Source organism: Lynx rufus, unplaced genomic scaffold (genome assembly GCF_022079265.1).
Source record: "Lynx rufus isolate CCGP_SWC_20201006 ecotype Redwood Valley unplaced genomic scaffold, mLynRuf1.p SCAF_13, whole genome shotgun sequence".
NCBI lineage: Eukaryota > Metazoa > Chordata > Mammalia > Carnivora > Felidae > Lynx > Lynx rufus.
This window is the reverse complement of record NW_025814827.1, coordinates 45505536-45526076: the sequence shown is the minus strand read 5'-3', so window position 1 is coordinate 45526076 and position 20541 is coordinate 45505536. Positions and strand designations below refer to the sequence as shown.

At 53.7% G+C, this 20541-nt stretch overlaps 1 protein-coding gene across 1 annotated transcript; it reads left to right on the top strand.

Moving 5' to 3' along the window:
- Positions 1–339: 339 nt before the first annotated feature.
- Positions 340–20541, top strand: LOC124508195 (myosin-7). Its single transcript, XM_047074612.1, has 38 exons — positions 340–540; positions 834–977; positions 1270–1426; positions 1607–1634; positions 2216–2324; positions 2408–2500; positions 2604–2667; positions 2992–3090; positions 3325–3428; positions 4076–4214; positions 4317–4435; positions 4549–4698; positions 4963–5133; positions 5716–6025; positions 6310–6377; positions 6732–6819; positions 7720–7837; positions 7983–8106; positions 8372–8508; positions 8750–9005; positions 9627–9869; positions 10019–10195; positions 10985–11130; positions 12242–12332; positions 13034–13423; positions 13638–13764; positions 13950–14068; positions 14994–15190; positions 15769–15952; positions 16133–16298; positions 16435–16559; positions 17163–17471; positions 17693–17896; positions 18019–18144; positions 18348–18623; positions 19580–19675; positions 19799–19933; positions 20524–20541. The coding sequence occupies exons 1-38, from the start codon at positions 340–342 to the stop codon at positions 20539–20541; spliced, it is 5808 nt and encodes a 1935-aa protein (XP_046930568.1).

Genomic DNA, 20541 nt, shown 5'->3' with positions numbered 1-20541 from the left:
ACTAGAGAGGAGGTGCCAAGGAGGGACAAGGATAAGAGATGGATGGAGTTAACTTTCTGCTCCCATGAGAAGCCCAGAACGCTCCTCCCTCCTCTAAGAGAGCCCCGAGCTGAACAAAAGTTAGCCTCCCTTTCTGCCTGACAGGTTTGCTAGGCTATTACGTGGTTGAGGGATAAGCTCAGGGAACCAGGGACTCACAGTGACCCCCCTGACTCATGAGTACGGTGCTAGGCTCTGGGGCTCCCACTGAAACAGATAACCCAGGGAAGGGAGTGGAGGGTGGGCGGACAGGAGGGCAGCCAGCATCTTCTCCAGCTCCCACCCACTGCAGGCACAGCCATGGTGGATGCAGAGATGGCCGCCTTTGGGGCCGCCGCCCCCTTCCTGCGAAAGTCAGAGAAGGAGCGGCTGGAAGCCCAGACCCGACCTTTTGACCTCAAGAAGGATGTCTTCGTGCCTGATGACAAAGAGGAGTTCGTCAAGGCCAAAATTGTGTCTCGAGAGGGTGGCAAAGTCACTGCTGAGACTGAGCATGGCAAGGTGGGCAGCAGGGCTGGTATGAGTGGCCCTCCTGGACTCCTCCCATAGCTGGGGTACACAGAGAGGGTTGCCACCAGGACCCACCCCATGCAGACCTGAGGACACTCCGATTTCCCCTTCCTCTGGGCAGGGATCCACACCTGCCAAATAGCCCTTCTCCTTCCCAACATCCTGTCTGTCTTCTCTATGATCACCAGTGCTTCTCTCTTGAACACCACTGTCCTAGAACTCACCTGACTCCTTTCTGGGAAGAGGGGGGGCTGACCGTACGGCCTGCATGTGGACTGTTGTAGACGGTGACCGTGAAGGAGGACCAGGTGATGCAGCAGAACCCACCCAAGTTTGACAAGATCGAGGACATGGCCATGCTGACCTTCCTGCATGAACCTGCCGTGCTCTACAACCTCAAGGAGCGCTATGCCTCTTGGATGATCTACGTGAGTGTGCCCTCCAGGACATCCTCTGAATCTAGTAGCTTCCTGGTCTGCACAGGCCTGCCTCCTGGAACCCCAGGTTTCTGTTCTTTGTGTGCAGCCATTACAGCACTCTATCTGGGCCCCTGCCTCCCTGGTTCAGTTCTAATACCCCCCCAGGCTGGGATTACTCAGGTTTAGTGCTTTCATAGATTTTCCTTTCTCCTCTTCCCCTCCTGGAATGGTTCTCTAACTCTGAAATCTGCCATCCTCCCCTCTTCATCGCCAAAAACTCAACCCTCCTTTTCTACCCTAGACCTACTCGGGCCTCTTCTGTGTCACCGTCAATCCCTACAAGTGGCTGCCTGTGTACAATGCGGAGGTGGTGGCTGCCTACCGGGGCAAGAAGAGGAGTGAGGCACCACCCCACATCTTCTCCATCTCTGACAACGCCTATCAGTACATGCTGACAGGTGACAAGCCTTGACTGGAGGGTTTTCTGGGGAACCCCATGGGAGGGAATGGGCCTATTGGTTTGGGCCACTGGGAGATGCCTGGAGAGAGGCAGGGAGGTGGGGTGGTAGGGTGGGTGGATGCCAGGCAAAAGCATCCTGTGTGGCTCCTGATTTTTCCTCCCCACTTTCTTCCAACAGACAGAGAAAACCAGTCCATCCTAATCACGTGAGTGTACCTCCTACCCTGGTCCCTTCCAGAACCTCCCTGACCCCAGCCCCCATCAAGGACCCGCCATTCTCTTTTCCCTCTACCTTCATGCCAGCTCTTCTTTCTCCAGTGACTTTTACCTTTGCCTTTGCTCCCCTGCTTCCTTTCTGCTTCCCACTCCTGTGGCAGTTTTCCTCTCTCCTTCCCTTCACTCTCTCTCCTCCAACTCATGGCTCTCTTATCCATAAGCCCAGCGTTACCGTATCTTCTTCTCCTCCACACTTTCTTTCATCTTTCCCCATTCTGCCACGCCCACCGCCCCCCATTCTTTTCCAAAATGGCCCAGGCCCATTGCCTCATGTTGACCTTGCCTATCTAAGACCAGCAAACCCGGCATTTTCCTGTCATCCTTCCTGGTGCTCTCCCTGACACCATGCGTGTCGGAGTACAGCTGTGTGCTTGGGATGCACGTTACCCGGAAGCTCCTGCTTCAGGGCTCCCACTGTCGAGTAGGACCAGACATTCTCTCCTGACTTGAGGCCTGTTTGTCTCAAGCGGTATCTGTTCATTGCCTAATGAGCCCCTGCCTCTCCCGACAGTGGGGAATCTGGGGCAGGAAAGACTGTCAACACCAAGAGGGTCATCCAGTACTTCGCTGTTATTGCCGCCATTGGGGATCGCAGCAAGAAGGAGCAGACCCCAGGGAAGGTAGGCCTGTTGTCCTCCACGGGCCTGCACTGCAAAAAGGGAAGGGGAGACCTCTCACCAGCCATCCTTCCTGACCTCTGCAGGGCACTCTGGAGGACCAGATCATCCAGGCCAATCCTGCCCTGGAGGCCTTTGGCAATGCCAAGACAGTCCGGAATGACAACTCCTCCCGCTTTGTGAGTGGTCCCTGACCTTGGGTTTGGGACTTGGGCTGGTGAAGGGATGGTGTCAAACATGAGCCTGGCCTCCACTCATCACCACTCTCCTCCATCTCTCTAGGGGAAATTCATTCGAATCCATTTTGGGGCGACCGGAAAGTTGGCGTCTGCAGACATAGAGACCTGTGAGTGCCATGAATCTGCTAGGACTCAGCTTGAGCTCACCCTCATTCTAAGTCATCATGATCCCAACCTGTCTCTCTCCTCTCTCTGTCTGTCTGCCTTTCTGTCTCTGTCTCTTTTGTGTTTCTAGGTCTATATATTTGTCTCTCTCTGAGACTCCCTCTGGTCTTTCTCCACCTCTGTCTCTGCATGTCTGTATGGGAACCTCTCTCTTTGTCTCTCCCTTTCCCTCTGCCTTTTGCTTGCTATGCTTATCATTCATTTCCCTCTATTTCTTTGCACCTAAATCCCAACATTTCTCTTTTTTCTCCCATTACTGTTCACAGACCTTCTGGAAAAATCCAGAGTTATTTTCCAGTTGAAAGCGGAGAGAGACTATCACATTTTCTACCAAATCCTGTCTAACAAAAAGCCCGAGCTGCTGGGTGAGTCAGAGCTACCAACCGAGACCAACTATCTCCATGGCAACCTGGTCCCCTCTGCTTGAGGCTGCTTGCTAGCATGCCCTGGGTTTATGACACTGCTGGATTCAGTTCTGTGGGATGTGGGACCACATTAAGCCTTGTCATGTGCTTTCCTGCGAGTCCTGTGCTGTGGTAGGCAGCCCCAGCGAGAGCCAGGGGGTTGTGCCTCATCCTAACCACATCTTTTCTTCCCAGACATGCTGCTGATCACCAACAACCCCTATGATTATGCATTCATCTCCCAAGGAGAGACCACGGTGGCCTCCATTGATGACGCTGAAGAGCTCATGGCCACTGATGTAAGTGTGTGAGAACCTGGTTGAGGGGTGAGGGGACAGGCAGTGAGGGGTAAATGAGGCCAGTTCAATGGCTCAGTAGGAGAGCTGAGACACTGTCTATCTCTTATTCAAAGTGGTATGGCCCTCTCCATGGGGCAGAACAAGCATTATGACCACTATGTGTTGGGAAATAGGTGTGATGAGACAGTGGTGGCCAGTATTTGATGTTCAAGCAAAAAAGGGCTGAACACCATGAGACAGAGAAGCAGACAAGACAAGAAGCAAGGCATCACCCAGGGAAGAGGGGTAGGTCATGCAGTCACCATGGGGCTGGGGCAGGCTGTTAGGTGAAGACCAGAGATAGGTATAAATGGTTCCAGCAGGGAAGCAAGTATAGGGCCCAGATGAAGGACAAAAGTAGAAATCATGAGTGGGTAAACAAGGCAGCTCCAGAGGACAGTTGTGACCACAGATGCCAGATCTGGGGCAGTATGCACACCATCTTGCTCTTGTACTGCCTATCTTGGTGTTGGAGTTTCCTACCGGGTATGGGAGTATCAGAAGCCACAAGGATTCAGGAAAGAAGTTCTGTCTCCAACTGAAGCGGGATCTCATTTACGTACCATACTTCCTATTCCGGGGTCCACCAATATGGGATTTGCCTACAGAATGCCTTTGATGTGCTGGGCTTCACTTCAGAGGAGAAGAACTCCATGTACAAGCTGACGGGTGCCATCATGCACTTTGGAAACATGAAGTTCAAACAGAAGCAGCGAGAGGAGCAGGCTGAGCCAGACGGCACTGAAGGTAGGAGTCTGGATGCTGGAGGGCAGCTGTGGAGTCACTGAGGGCCACATCTGTAGAGGAGTCAACCCTTTACCAACTTGGCTGCCTGCCCTCTCCTTTCAGAGGCTGACAAATCTGCCTACCTCATGGGGCTCAACTCAGCTGACCTGCTCAAGGGGCTGTGCCACCCTCGAGTGAAAGTGGGCAATGAATATGTCACCAAGGGGCAGAATGTCCAGCAGGTGGGTCATCTTTAGGAGATAAATGGGGAGGGTGCTGGCATGCTGCAGTGGGGGCTTTGGAATTCACTGTCCCCACTAACTCTGCTCATCTGGGTCTCTCCCTTACCTTCCAGGTGGCATATGCCACCGGGGCACTGGCCAAGGCAGTGTACGAGAAGATGTTCAACTGGATGGTGACACGGATCAATGCCACCCTGGAGACCAAGCAGCCACGCCAATACTTCATAGGGGTCCTGGACATCGCCGGCTTCGAGATCTTCGATGTGAGTTGGGGGAGCCTGGGTGTGGGGGGAACAGTAACTCACTCATTCGCACCTGTGACCATCATGGCCAGGAGTGGGAAAGGCGGTGGGGCTCAGCGGTGATAAACACATCATCCTGTCTTCCAGTGGGGGCTCCCTCTCCCTGGCCTGACAGAGGAGGGGTCCGGCCACACTCCTAACTGGGCTGGGGCACAGGCCTGGGCTGACCCCACTGTCCTCTCAGACCCCTGCCTGCCTGACCCGCTCCACCCCTGCCCCCTGCAGTTCAACAGCTTTGAGCAGCTGTGCATCAACTTCACCAACGAGAAGCTGCAGCAGTTCTTCAACCACCACATGTTCGTGCTGGAGCAGGAGGAGTACAAGAAGGAAGGCATCGAGTGGGAGTTCATCGACTTTGGCATGGACCTGCAGGCCTGCATCGACCTCATCGAGAAGGTGCTGCCTCCACCTGCTGCCTAAACTACCCACTCACGCCCTACAGGAATGCCCCAGACAAAATGGCAGCCCCTCTCTCTGCTGGGGAACATGATCTCGATCCCAAGCCCTAGTTTCCAGAGTCCTGTGTTGTCCTGACCACCCAGGACAGGATGGCACAGGAGAGCCGAGGTCCCAGGGGCTTGAGAATGGACACAGGGAGGACAGGCAGCTCCAGGAAAGCCTCTTATATCAGTATGTTTAAAAGCCCTGGTTTAACCTGGTTTGAGCACGGTGCAGGGAAAAACAATGTATCTGTTTTCAACCCCAACATCTTAGGGATCTGGGCAATGCAGTGGTGTGTAAAGCACCTAGAGTATCCACATTCCCAGACTTTCACAAAAGTCCCTCTGAAATCACACAAAGTCTTCCACCTTGGGAAAGCTTGAACAGGTGCAAGTTTGTAAATAACTGTACTGAAAGCTGAACCTGATACCTTAACACCCAAAAGAGGCATCACCATAAACAAATATTGACCTTAGAGTAGGATCCATCTGCATCTGCATGAAGCATGCTCAACGATGTTTTCCCCTCGACCCTCAGCCCATGGGCATCATGTCCATCCTGGAGGAGGAATGCATGTTCCCCAAGGCCACTGATATGACCTTCAAGGCCAAGCTGTATGACAACCACCTGGGCAAGTCCAACAACTTCCAGAAGCCACGCAACATTAAGGGGAAGCCGGAAGCCCACTTCTCCCTGATCCATTACGCCGGCACCGTGGACTACAACATCCTGGGCTGGCTGCAGAAGAACAAAGACCCACTCAACGAGACGGTGGTGGCCTTGTACCAGAAGTCCTCCCTCAAGATGCTCAGTAACCTGTTTGCCAACTATCTGGGCGCTGATGCACGTAAGTAGAGACTGGGACTCTGGGGACTACAAAGCAACGTTTCTGACCTGGTTCTGAGACAGGTTCATTGCACATTCCACCACTTTTGTGTCAGGTTTGCCCCCAAGGGGTACAGGATCAGTGAGATAGAATGGGGGTGGAGAGGCAGAGGCCCCCATAGTGAAGACCCTCACCTCGTGGCCAAATGCTTGCAAAGACATAAAGAGAGCCTGTGATTGTCCACCCCCCAGCTCTGGCCTCCCACATGCCCACTCAGGCCCCTTTCTTTGACTCTCCTTCCACAGCTGTTGATAAAGGCAAAGGCAAAGCCAAGAAAGGCTCATCCTTTCAGACTGTGTCAGCTCTGCACAGGGTGAGTCTGTGAGCCCAGCCCCCACCCAGCTAGGCTCCCCAGCACCCACCAGCCCTGCTCCTTCCTGCCTTTCCATCCCTGACTCCCCTGTCTCCTCCTTCCCTTGTGACCCCTTTCCTTCTTTGTCTTTCTTTCTCTCCATTCTCTCCCCCTTTGTGGGCTGCCCTCTCCTCTCCTCTTCTCCCATCTCAATATCTCCCTTTCCCTCTGGTCTCGGGCTGTCCCCTCCTCCATGTCCTCCCCAACATTTCTTCATTCTCTCCGTCTTTCTTTCCCTTCCCTCCTCTCCTCTCCCTTCCCTACATCCCTCTCCTTCACTTGCATTACTTTTCCCTCCTGCACTTTGGGCCACAGGAAAATCTGAACAAGCTGATGACCAACTTGCGCTCTACACATCCCCACTTCGTGCGTTGCATCATTCCCAATGAGACAAAGTCTCCAGGTGAGCCCCAGAACTTGCCACTGCTGGCCACATGCCCCAGGCCCCGGGGACAGGGCCTCCTAAGCCATCTCCTAATCCCCCACAATGGTGGTTTCCAAATGACACTCTCCTCCCATCCCCTATGAGATAGTAGACTACTCCCACCCACCCCCATTTCCTTGCATTTGCAGTGTGATTTGGGGGCCATGTAATGCACTTAAATGGGCATCGCCTCATGTCATGCAGCCCCCCAGTGAGACATTTAGAGATTGCTTACCCTTTTTTGACTGAGTAGGAGTTGGAGTCTCAGGGGCCTGGATTCAAGGCTTGGCTAACTCTGCTCTGGTCAGCTTAGTGACCTTGGTGAAGTCCCTTAAACTCTCTGGGCTTAACTCCTCTGGGATTAATTTCTTCTCTAGAAAATGGGATATATTTGCCCTGGCTACCACCTATGATAATAAACACAATATGAAATACAGAATGTGAAAGTCTTTTGGTTACTCTTAAGAGTATAGCTAGGAAGGGGCGCCTGGTTAAGCAGTCGGCTAAGCATCTGACTTCGGCTCAGGTCATGATCTTGCCGTCTGTGAATTGGAGCCCCACATCAGGCTCTATGCTGACAGCTCAGAGCCTGGAGCCTGCTTCAGATTCTGTGTCTCCCTCTCTCTCTGCCCCTCTCCTGCTTACACTCTGTCTTTCTCTCTCTCTCTCAAAAATAAACAAAACATTAAAAAAAAATTTGTTAATAAAAAAAAGAGTATAGCTACGAACAAAATGAAAAAAAAAAAGGACCACTTTCCATTATTAAATGACTTGCTAAGGTTACGGACTAGTGAGTGACAGAGCGAGGATCAGAGCCCAGAACTTCTGGCTTGGTCCAGTACTCTCCCTACACCTTCCTCCCCCCATCTCCTGCTGCAGGAGTGATAGACAACCCCCTGGTCATGCACCAGCTGCGCTGTAACGGTGTGCTGGAGGGCATCCGCATCTGCAGGAAGGGCTTCCCCAACCGCATCCTCTATGGGGACTTCAGGCAGAGGTAGGTACAGGGTCTCCTGGAGCTCAGGAAACAGGGGGAGCCTGGGCAGACCTGGTGGGGAGGGGAGTCCACAGGTGGCCCTGAATACTGTGGGCAGAGCAGGTCAGCACAGAATGTGGGTGACTCTGGGCACCTCCCTCTCCAGGTATCGCATCCTGAATCCAGCGGCCATCCCCGAGGGCCAATTCATTGACAGCAGGAAAGGGGCAGAGAAGCTGCTGGGCTCCCTAGACATTGACCACAATCAGTACAAGTTCGGCCATACCAAGGTAAGGGAAGGGAGGAGACAAGCTGGTTACAGAAAGACTTCTCTCATCCTTTGGCTTCTCACCTCGTACCTCCTTCCCTTTGACCAATCATCTTAGGACCATCTCTGAACGGCATGCTTCCTTCCCTGTGAACCCTCCAGCACCACCCCCATCCCAGGTCTAGCTGCCATTGACCTCTTCCCTCCAGTTCTTTCCTAGGGTGTCACCCTCCTTAAAAGAACCCTCTCTTCTTTCCCCTCCTGGCCCACCCACCCCTCGCCCACAGGTGTTCTTCAAGGCTGGGCTACTGGGGCTGCTGGAGGAGATGCGTGACGAGAGGCTGAGCCGCATCATCACCCGCATCCAGGCCCAGTCCCGGGGTGTGCTCTCCAGAATGGAGTACAAGAAGCTGCTGGAACGCAGGTGAGAGCTTCAGAAGGAGGCTCCTGACCATCTAAGGCCAGGCTGGTTCAAGGGCAGTGTCAGGAGAAAGCTCACTGAAATTTCAAGCAAGCAGACCAGCAGGAGGGGCTCCTACAGACCCAGGGTGGGCTTCACAGCCAGAGCGGCATAGAGGAAGGAAGGGCCATTACTTAGGAGTCAGGGCCTTAGGACAGGAAGGAGAGAGGAGACTCTCTCACCACCCCTTGCTGGGCCCCTGCAGAGACTCCCTGCTGATAATCCAGTGGAACATTCGGGCCTTCATGGGGGTCAAGAACTGGCCCTGGATGAAGCTCTACTTCAAGATCAAGCCGCTGCTGAAGAGCGCAGAGACAGAGAAGGAGATGGCCACCATGAAGGAGGAGTTTGCGCGCATCAAAGAGGCGCTGGAGAAGTCAGAGGCTCGCCGCAAGGAACTGGAGGAGAAGATGGTGTCCCTGCTGCAGGAGAAGAATGACCTCCAGCTCCAAGTGCAGGCGGTGAGGCTCCTGGGCCTTTGCTAGCTTGCCTGCCCTGCTCAGCCAACATCTTCCACACACCCTGTACTTCCCCGCCTGGGGCTCACCTTCTCCTCTCATAGGCACAGGATTCTAGGGTCAATACTTCAAACACCTCCAAGGAGGTCCCTCCAGAGAATGAATGGGAAGGGGAAAAGAACTACCTTTTAAAAACAGACTTTCCACCTGGATTCAGCCTGGATCCACAGCTTAATAATTTTTTGACCCTGAGCAAACCACATGTTATTTTTGAGTCTCAATGACCTCATCTCTGGACGGGGGATAAAGCTGCCCATCTCACTAGGTTGTAAATATGTGAAGTGCTGGCATCAGCAAATGTAGTGTCTTCCCTTCAGTGGAGTAGACCAGAGGAAGAAGGCCAACTAAAGAGACTTCTGATTCCCTTCCTCTCTACTTCCATCCCCCAATGTTCCCATCATATTGTCCTGAAATTCTTCCCTTCCTCATTCTTCTGAGGTTTCTCTCAGCTGGGATATCCTGGAGCTCCCCTCCTACAGTGAAGGCTGAGCCTCTCCCTCCCTGCATCTGTTAGGGCAGCCACCCCACCCACTGATCAGCCTCCCCTCTGTGCCTTGTCCTCAGGAACAAGACAACCTGGCTGATGCAGAGGAACGCTGTGACCAGCTGATCAAGAACAAGATCCAGCTGGAGGCCAAGGTGAAGGAGATGACAGAGAGGCTGGAGGACGAGGAGGAGATGAATGCAGAGCTCACTGCCAAGAAGCGCAAGCTGGAAGATGAGTGCTCTGAGCTCAAAAGGGACATTGATGACCTGGAGCTGACGCTGGCCAAGGTGGAGAAGGAGAAGCATGCAACAGAGAACAAGGTGAGGGCAGCTCCTTCTGGCTCCAGCCCAGGTCTCCTCAGGATTCCCAAACCACAAGGTGGTCCTGGTCCTTGGCATTGGAGATCCCCATAGACATCTCCAGGCTGGTGACCTGTGACCCTAAAGGGGATGGGGGTCTTGGTTGGCAGGTGAAGAACCTGACAGAGGAAATGGCTGGGCTAGATGAGATCATCGCCAAGCTGACCAAGGAAAAGAAGGCTCTGCAGGAGGCCCACCAGCAAGCCCTAGATGACCTTCAGGCCGAGGAGGACAAGGTCAACACCCTGACCAAGGCCAAAGTCAAGCTGGAGCAGCAGGTGGATGATGTAAGTAGATTGTCACAGGGCCTAGATATACCATGTCCATGTCCATGTGTATTTGTGTGTGTATGTTTAGAAGGATGGGATTGGAGAGTATTCCCTCCCCTGATAACTTTCTAAAAAGGAGCTGGGGAATAGCAAAGGGGAAGGGTGATCAATTATGAGTTACCCATTTCATCCTACTGATATGATCAACAGTAGAGATGGGCTTCCTTTTCTCGATTTAGGGTCAAGCCTTTACATCTCTACCTTCAACCATAGGATTAGAGAGATATCACATAAAAACGTGATACATTTCTTTGGGAAATTTGTGAGACTCCTCAAGGAGGACCTTTGGACCTCTAATATTTTAGGCAGGATCTGGTCCTCAGTGATCATTGTTTTGCAGATAGTTCTCTGTGCATATGTCCATGGGATCACTTATCACCCCATGTTATCATAACTGAAGTATCTGTCTCAGCCCTAAGACCAAAAGCTGCCTTTAGGTAGAACTTGGATTTATTCAGGGTTGTGTCTAAAGTGCCTAGCACAGGTCTGCAGAAGCTCACAGGATGCTGAATGAATGAAGGCAGCTTTGGGGTTTCAGCACACAACCATTCATTAAATCATTTATCAAATGGTTACTGAGCATCCCTCTATACCAGGCACTCTCCCAGTCCTCTCGCCCACTCTGGGGAAGCTTTTCCGAGTCCTGGACATTTCTTAGGATTCCCTAACCCTGGAGTGACTGAGCTTCCAAATCACCAAATCAGGACGATTGGTCTTACGGGGCACACTGGTCCTTCTCTCCACCAGCTGGAGGGGTCCCTGGAGCAGGAGAAGAAGGTGCGCATGGACCTGGAGCGAGCAAAGCGGAAGCTGGAGGGCGACCTGAAGCTGACCCAGGAGAGCATCATGGACCTGGAGAACGACAAGCAGCAGCTGGACGAGCGGCTGAAAAAGTAGCGTGCTCCCCTCCCTGGTGCCCTTCCTCCCCCTCAGCTCAGCGGACTGTTCTGCCCATGACAGTACATGCTGCCCCAAGACACCCGCCCTCAGAACCCCACGCAGCCTCCATCAGTGGCTACAAAACTGTGGGCAGAGGCCTCCAGGAAGAGGGCCTTCCTCCCCCAGACATGTGTAGCCAGGCCCCGCAGTCCTCCCTGGCAAAAACTTGAACTCGGATCTCTCAAACCTTTTCTTCCTGTTGGGGAGTGAAGAGATGGAAAATAACAGCTCACCTCCTTTTTCACACAAGTCTCTTTGGAGACCAGTTGCTTAACACTGAGGAAGGTTCCACACAAAAGCCTCTCAGGAAAGGCTTTTCAGGTCCTTCACAGAGAACCTGGAGGACCACAGAGAAATGGGTCAGCTGCCACACTTGAGCAGTGCAGGGTCCTATGAACTTGTGGATCCAATCCTTATTGCAAATTCTACCAAAATGTATAGATCCACTTTCCACACTTGGGAAACTGAACCTGCAGGATGTATTTGGACAATCAAGGATCTTATGGTGCTTTAGGGTCAGGATTTCGAAAGGCTCTGAGAGTTATCATGATTATATCCTCATTGGGCTTGCTTCTGTTCAGGAATCTTTACACTTCTCCAGACGCAGCATTTGTTGAATGAACTAATGACTATATCATCCCATGGACCCTCAAACCACCTTCTAAGAATGGTATTTTGAGGCCCACTTTACCAAAGCAGAAATGAAGGTTCAGAAAGGTTAACCAAAGGGTCTAAAGTAACAGTAACAGAATTAAAGGCCATCAGAGCAAAAAGGGGCCTTTGAAACCATCTTATCCAATGCCTCATTCTACAGAACCACAGAGAGGAAGTCCCACAGAGCCCAGGTCTTGTCACTCCACCTGCGGTGCTCTGCCAATTACATTTCTTGTTGGACTTCAGCCCTTCAGCATGTGTTACATTTTCAGGGACTCTACATCAGCCCCAGACGCTATTTTTCTAGTGAAATCCTGCTCTTCATTTTTTGTATTACCATTTCCAACCACTGGTGGGCCCTCCAGGTGCCCAACCAACCTTCCTCATCTTACCCTCCCCGCTTCTCTACAGGAAGGACTTTGAACTGAATGCCCTCAATGCCAGGATTGAGGATGAGCAGGCCCTCGGCAGCCAGTTGCAGAAGAAGCTCAAAGAGCTTCAGGTGAGGTGTGGGATGCCTAGGCTGGAGTCCCTGGGCTGGCTGTCGGCCTCCTCGACCCCCTCCTCCAGGATGTCCTCCCCAGCATTATAGGCACTTGCTATGTGTCCATGAGGGGAGATGCTGAGCTACCCCAGCACACCCATGAAGCACCCCTTGGAGGGGCTGGGATGACATAGGAAGAGACCTTGAAAAGGTCACAGGTGTAGGAGGCAGAAATCCTGGCTTCCTGTCTCAACTCTGGCTTAGCTGGTGACCACGGGGAGCCCACTCCAGATCTCTGAGTCTCTGTGTCTCCCCTGTTACCAATGGCTTTTAAGTCCCTTTAGCCCTGACAATCTTTGACTTCTATTCTTACCCTAGAGAAGACACCATGTTAGGTCTTTAGATAAACATGGCTCTCTCATTCTACATTTTTGATAGTTTTGCTCCTAAACTGCTTAAAATATCCCTAGAACATAAGTCTCTTTGTCCCTCTTAAAGTGTGAGCTTCAACCCCCTGTCCTTCCAACAGACAATGTATAATGTTCGGGACTGAAGGAGGGCTAGCTCAGCAGCCAAAACATCTTCCCTAAATCTTTTATTTCCACCTCTCTGCTGATAAAACTGAACTGACTTGCTATTCCAGACAGGCCAGGAATGTTCTGGAGCCCTGGGGTGGGGTCTGCAGGCGGTGGGTCTGAGCTTTCTGTGTGCTGGCCCAGGCTCGCATCGAGGAGCTGGAGGAGGAGCTGGAGGCTGAGCGCACCGCCAGGGCCAAGGTGGAGAAGCTGCGCTCAGACCTGTCCCGGGAGCTGGAGGAGATCAGCGAGCGGCTGGAAGAGGCCGGCGGGGCCACGTCCGTGCAGATCGAGATGAACAAGAAGCGCGAGGCCGAGTTCCAGAAGATGAGGCGGGACCTGGAGGAGGCCACGCTGCAGCACGAGGCCACGGCGGCGGCCCTGCGCAAGAAGCACGCCGACAGCGTGGCCGAGCTGGGCGAGCAGATCGACAACCTGCAGCGTGTGAAGCAGAAGCTGGAGAAGGAGAAGAGCGAGTTCAAGCTGGAGCTGGATGATGTCACCTCCAACATGGAGCAGATCATCAAGGCCAAGGTGGGCTGCCCGCTCACCCTCCTTGCACCCAATTCCCTCCACCCACCTTCACTTTCTGTGCATGTCTCCTCTCTTCTCTGATGGTCCAGTTTCCCACCTCTCTTCTTCCACCCTGTTCTCCCATCCTCTCCCTACCATGCCTCTCCTCTTCACTTCTGTACATGCACCCCTTACAACCCTTCATCCACCGTATCCACTCCCCTTCCTCCCTCAGGCTAACCTGGAGAAGATGTGCCGGACGCTGGAAGACCAGATGAATGAGCACCGAAGCAAGGCCGAGGAGACCCAGCGTTCTGTCAACGACCTCACCAGCCAGCGGGCCAAGCTACAGACTGAGAATGGTAAGTCCCCCTCCACCTCCCCCATTTCTAATCCACCCAGCCTTAGGGAGACACTCACATACATGTACACACACACACACACACACACACACCCCTCCAAAGAGTGGGGCCTAACAGTTAAGGGAAGGGTTGGGGAGAGAGGTGACTGACCTTCCGGAGTTGAGTGTGCCTGGGTTCTTCTCCAGGTGAGCTGTCTCGGCAGCTGGATGAGAAGGAGGCACTGATCTCCCAGCTGACCCGAGGCAAGCTCACCTACACCCAGCAGCTGGAGGACCTCAAGAGGCAGCTGGAGGAGGAAGTTAAGGTGAGGCCGAGACTCAGGCCACTAGGTCCAGGCAGGGAGCAAGCAGGTCCCAAGAATGAGGCTTGCTGTTTTTCACTGTTCTCCCATTTTCCAAAAGGAATAATAGCCCAGAGCTACCACATGCTTCCTAAATCTATTGCCCAGGCTGAGGCCCTCTGCCTTTCTGTTGCCATCTCTGGAGGAAGAGGGGCATGGGATAAGGATGCCTGGGTTGGGGAAAGTGAGGCAGAGAAGAGGAAATAAACTAGGGAGGAATGATTGTCTTGGCTGGGCACAAGTATGGGATGAAGGAACAGTACAAATAGGTCTTGGGATTAGGAGGGCAATCTGAAAACTAGAGAAAGAAACTAGGGGCACCTGGGTGGCTCAGTTGGTTAAGTGCCTGACTTCAGCTCAGGTCACAACCTTGTGGTTTGTGGGTTTGAGCCCCATGTCAGTCTCTGTGCTGACAGCTCAGAGCCTAGAACCTACTTCAGATTCTGTGTCTCCCTCTCTCTCTGCCCCTCTCCAGCTCTGTCTCTCTCTCAAAAATAAACATTTTTTAAAAATTTAAAGAAAAGGGGTGGGGGAGAATATGACTTTTTTAAAAAGGCCAGGGCTTCCATCGTGACCTGTCCCTTAGAGCTTGGTAATCTTGGGGGAACCACCTAACCTCTTTGAGCCCCCGTAAATGAGGACGAGGTCAATAATGCCTGCTGCAGTGAAGAGCAAGGAGTGGTGGCCATGACACATTGTGTGAACTGTACAATACTATATGGACACGCTTTGTTATTAGTCCTCAGTAGACTTTTCCGGGCCCATGGGGGATTTAGAAATAGGTGAGGTCCCGGGGAGGATGGAGAAACTAGGGTGAGCATGTGGGCGCTGTCTGGGGTTGTACTTTGGAGAAAGCTGAGCCCACCTTCCGGTGCCCACCCCTCCCCAGGCGAAGAACGCCCTGGCCCACGCACTGCAGTCAGCCCGACACGACTGTGACCTGCTGCGGGAGCAGTACGAGGAGGAGACGGAGGCCAAGGCTGAGTTGCAGCGCGTCCTGTCCAAGGCCAACTCGGAGGTGGCCCAGTGGAGGACCAAGTATGAGACAGATGCCATCCAGAGGACAGAGGAGCTTGAAGAAGCCAAGTGAGTCCCGGGTGGCCTGCCTCTCACTGAGGCCCCTCTGCAGGCAGGACACAACCCTGCCCAGACCTGGGAAGATTCTGCACCTTGGGATAGACGTTTGGCCAGGTTTTGACAACACAGGAGAACTCTGTCTGGGGGCCCCCCACTTCTTTCTCCTCTCAGGGAAGCTTTTTGCTCGCGTTATGTTTCTCATCCGAATATAAGACGAACAAAAGGTTTGTCTGAGGGCAGAGTGCTCCCACCTGGGGCAGGGTGCTGTGGTGGGATGGGGGATGTGGGGGGGGGTGTTGTAGTAGCCCATGCGTCCTCCATGTCTGCAGCATAGAGGCTGGCCCAGGGTCAGGGGAGACCATCTGGAAGGCCCTCTTGGGTTCTGTGGGTCTTCACAACCTGCCACCAAGACCCTCTGCCTGCCCACCTCTCAGCCTCCTGGGGCCTGTCCTCAGCTTTTCCAACAATGCTTCTGAATTTTCAAGGATTGTTTTCTAGAACACTCACGTTGTTTCCCCTTGTCCAAATCTATACCCTCCATCTTCCCCACCCTCTCCCATCTGCCACACCCCCACTGCCCCGGGCAGGAAGAAGCTGGCCCAGCGGCTGCAGGACGCCGAGGAGGCCGTGGAGGCCGTCAACGCCAAGTGCTCATCCCTGGAGAAGACCAAGCACCGACTGCAGAATGAGATCGAGGACCTGATGGTGGATGTGGAGCGCTCCAATGCAGCTGCCGCAGCCCTGGACAAGAAGCAGAGGAATTTTGACAAGGTGGGCCCGAGCTGGAGGCCGCAGCCAGGGGCGGAGCAGGGAGGCCAATGTCACCGTGAAGACTGGGACCTCCTCCTTGAGGGCAGGGGAGGAGGCTGAGCCCAGCCCAGGGACCTGGGCAGGCCCTGGAGCGGGGCTGGGGCGGGGCTGGGGGCCACGCAGTGAGCCAGGTCCCCGCAGATCCTGGCCGAGTGGAAGCAGAAGTATGAGGAGTCGCAGTCAGAGCTGGAGTCCTCGCAGAAGGAGGCGCGCTCCCTCAGCACAGAGCTCTTCAAGCTCAAGAATGCCTACGAGGAGTCCCTGGAGCACCTGGAGACCTTCAAGCGGGAGAACAAGAACCTTCAGGGTGCGCTAGGGCCTGAGAGACCACGGAGGGGCGGGGGGTAGTGTCCACATGTGGTGCCACCCAGGGGCTCCAAGATGTGTGCTCCACATTTTGGACCACAGCAGCCCCTAGCTGAGTGGCCCCGTTCCTTCCACAGAGGAGATCTCCGACCTCACTGAGCAGCTGGGTTCCAGTGGAAAAACCATCCATGAGCTGGAGAAAGTCCGCAAGCAGCTGGAAGCTGAGAAGCTAGAGCTGCAGTCAGCCCTGGAAGAGGCTGAGGTGTGTGTGTGTGCCAGGTGGCACGGGGTTGGGGGCGGGCGGGAGCCGAGCCCTAGGCTGTGGTCACTGTTCTCATCTCCCTGTTGTCTGTTTTGTTCACTGTTCCATCCTTAGAGCCTAGAACAGTGCCTGGTACATAACAGCCACTCAACAAACATTGTGAAATGAATGAATGAATGAATGAATGAATGAGTGAATGGACAGGTCACTCTATTCCTTCACACAAACATTTTACCCATTACATCTTAGTCAAGATTTCCCATTTCCACTCCCCTCTCCTTTCCGCCTCTGCCTTCCACTTCAGCATTTTTTTACATTCTGAGCCTGATTGCGGTCGGTTTCCTTGGCAACACCTTTCCTTTCATTTTCCTCTTTGTCTTCACAGCTCGCTCTGCTCTGTGAGGGTCTGAATCACCTTCTCTTAGGCCTGTTTTTTTTTTCTTTTAAATTCGCTTTTCTTCTCCCTCCTTCTGCTTCTTTGACTTAACCACTTAATACCACTCTTGAACTCACTTTGTATCCATGATTCATGGACAGACCCCTGCCTATGGCCCTGTGCCCTGACTGTCTGCCTTGAACCCTCTCTCCCCCACCCTCTCCCAGGCCTCCCTGGAGCATGAGGAGGGCAAGATCCTCCGGGCCCAGCTGGAGTTCAACCAGATCAAGGCAGAGATTGAGCGGAAGCTGGCAGAGAAGGACGAGGAGATGGAGCAGGCCAAGCGCAACCACCTGCGGGTGGTGGACTCGCTGCAGACCTCCCTGGATGCAGAGACACGCAGCCGCAACGAGGCCCTGCGGGTGAAGAAGAAGATGGAGGGCGACCTCAATGAGATGGAGATCCAGCTGAGCCATGCCAATCGCATGGCCGCTGAGGCCCAGAAGCAAGTCAAGGGTCTCCAGAGCTTGCTGAAGGTACATGGAGACTCCTGATGCAGGAAGTCACCTTACTCAGAGACAGACTGGCCTCCATGTGGCCAAGTTGGTGGTGATGTCCCCTGGCCACTGCAGAGACATCTCACAGGCCCTCCTGACCCACCACATTGGGCTCCGCACCGGCATCCATCCTAGTGTAACAGCCTTCCGATGGGCCCAGAGGCCAGCCGCTCTCTCATGCCCACCCTCCTGATCTGCAGGACACCCAGATCCAGCTGGACGATGCGGTCCGTGCCAACGACGACCTGAAGGAGAACATCGCCATCGTGGAGCGGCGTAACAACCTGCTGCAGGCTGAGCTGGAGGAGCTGCGGGCCGTGGTGGAGCAGACGGAGCGGTCTCGGAAGCTGGCGGAGCAGGAGCTGATCGAGACCAGCGAGCGGGTGCAGCTGCTGCACTCCCAGGTGAGCAACTCCCCTGGGCATTCCTGGAGGGAAGCACGGGCTGGCCGGACTCAGCACGTGAGGTTTGGAAGCCACCCATGAATGCTCAGTACTTTTCATGCTCTGCCCACCTTGGTCCTCAGAACACCAGCCTCATCAACCAGAAGAAGAAGATGGATGCAGACCTGTCCCAGCTTCAGACTGAAGTGGAGGAGGCCGTGCAGGAGTGCAGGAACGCCGAGGAGAAGGCCAAGAAGGCCATCACGGATGTGAGTGACTGTTCCCCTTCCTGCCCCCGCTAAAGACATGGGGCCCTGGGTCCAGGCCAGGCCACTGTGCCGCGGCAAGTTGACTCTGTAGCTGCGTGAGTCTGAGGGCCTCGGGAAACAAACGCCACGATGGGAAAAAGGTGATCCTCAAGGGACAAGAGGCCCCGGGCCTCTGTTCTTTTACACGTGTCTCCTGTCCCCAGGCTGCCATGATGGCAGAGGAGCTGAAGAAGGAGCAGGACACCAGCGCCCACCTGGAGCGCATGAAGAAGAACATGGAGCAGACCATCAAGGACCTGCAGCACAGGCTGGATGAGGCCGAGCAGATCGCCCTCAAGGGCGGCAAGAAGCAGCTGCAGAAGCTGGAGGCCCGGGTGCGGGAGCTGGAGAATGAGCTGGAGGCCGAGCAGAAGCGCAACGCGGAGTCGGTCAAGGGCATGAGGAAGAGTGAGCGCCGCATCAAGGAGCTGACATACCAGGTGCGGGCGTGGGGGCTGCTCTGCGGCTGGACCCTCTGCACCGTGACCTGAAGCCAGGGACACCCCACCACGAGGGATGAAGTGCTCTCTCGTAGCCTCCTCCAGGACAAGGAGTGGGAATGCAGCCCCTGGCTGCCCCATTTCCACCCTGCCTAGCTGTCTTCTACCGGAACTGTCCCCTGGCTAGAGTTCAGCCTCTGAGCCCCCTGGCCTAGCAGCTGTGCCTCCAACCTTCACCCTCCACCTGTCCCCTGGGGACAACACTGAGAGCTCCAGACAGAGCTCACCCAATGCAGATTACCAGAAAGCAAATATGTTGCCAAATTCTGTTTGGGTGCCATGACCACCAAAATACACCAAAAATACACCAAAGTCATTCAACAAACCTCAGAATTTTTTGTTTACCTATAGAGATATAGACTTTACCTTTCCATTATGTTTTCTAGAATCAGAATCCTAATTAGATTTTGTTTTTGCTCTAATCCAAAAAGTTACCATCTCTCTATACACACATCATGCTGGGTTCTAGAGCAGGAGAGTTTTTCTCCATGGGGCCCCAGGACCCCTAAAGGCCTGCTCCTCAGAACAGTGCACACACATGAGCCTGTGCACAATTTCAGGAGTCCCAGCAGCTCCCTAGACTCTCTCCTGGCACAAACCATTAAAAAATTATAATTTTTATGGTGAAAAAATTATTTTAAAAATAATTTAATTAATTTAATTTAATTTAATTATTTAATATTTTAATTTAATTAGTTACTTTTTAAATTTAATTATTAAATTAAATAATTTTTTACCATAAAAATTATAAGGAGAGTGCAAGTGTTTGTTGGGGATCAGAAAGTAGAATCGGGTGAGGATGCTACATTCAGGGTAACGACCACGGCGGGGGAGGGGTGCGCTGCCTCCAATGAGTGTGCCCTCCTCACTCCTAACCCTGCCCGCCCGACCCCCAGACGGAGGAGGACAGGAAGAACCTCCTGAGGCTACAGGACCTGGTGGACAAGTTGCAGCTGAAGGTCAAGGCCTACAAGCGCCAGGCCGAGGAGGCGGTGAGTAGCTCTGCTAGGGGCCTGAGGGAGGAACATTGCTGAGCCAGTCCTCCAGGCTGGGAGGCTGAAAGAATCTCTGGCCTCCCCTCACCTCATCCTCCCCCCCTTCAAACCCCCCTGCAGGAGGAACAGGCCAACACCAACCTGTCCAAGTTCCGCAAGGTGCAGCACGAGCTGGATGAGGCAGAGGAGCGGGCGGACATCGCCGAGTCCCAGGTCAACAAGCTGCGGGCCAAGAGCCGCGACATTGGCACCAAGGTGGGTCCCTCCTCTGGGCCCCACTAGTTACCGCATGTCAGCACACCTGCCAACATCAGCGTCCCCCAGACAGAGCCCCCTCACATCAGGGATGCTTCCTTTTCATTCATTCCCCACAACTGAACCATGAAGCCACAGAGGGTGAGGTAATGCCATCCTCTGTGATTTCTAAGATTCTTCCAACTCCAACTTTCAATGATTTTGTGAATCCCAGCCCTAAGGTGGTCAGCAACCCTAGTAGGTGCCAATTTGTATATACCCACTGTGTCTATGTCTCAATTCAACTGCTGGCCTCTTGTTTTCACCTAGTTTAGGCCTACAGCCTTGTAACTCAGTCCTAAAATGGACATCCCAGAGGACCCCTTTGTCCTTGCCCAGGCTTATTCCCTCTGGCCTCTCAGAGCACTGCCCTCCAGCCCTCACTCCTCCACACCAGCCCTTAGGACACATCCCTCACATGGGGGCCTCCCTCAGGCCCACAGCAGTCCTCCACCCCATCAGGTGCCCCGTCTCCCCTTTGTTTTCTGTGCCCATCCCTGCCCAACCCCCACCTCCCCATAGCTAATTTGGACTTTGTTTCCTTTCACAAGGGCTTGAATGAGGAATAG

Coding starts and splice junctions, on each gene's coding strand:
- LOC124508195 (XM_047074612.1), top strand. CDS start 340: ATGGTGGATGCAGAGATGGCCGCCTTTGGGGCCGCCGCCCCCTTCCTG. Junction 541..833: donor CTGAGACTGAGCATGGCAAG/GTGGGCAGCAGG, acceptor GGACTGTTGTAG/ACGGTGACCGTGAAGGAGGA. Junction 19,676..19,798: donor AGCGCCAGGCCGAGGAGGCG/GTGAGTAGCTCT, acceptor ACCCCCCTGCAG/GAGGAACAGGCCAACACCAA.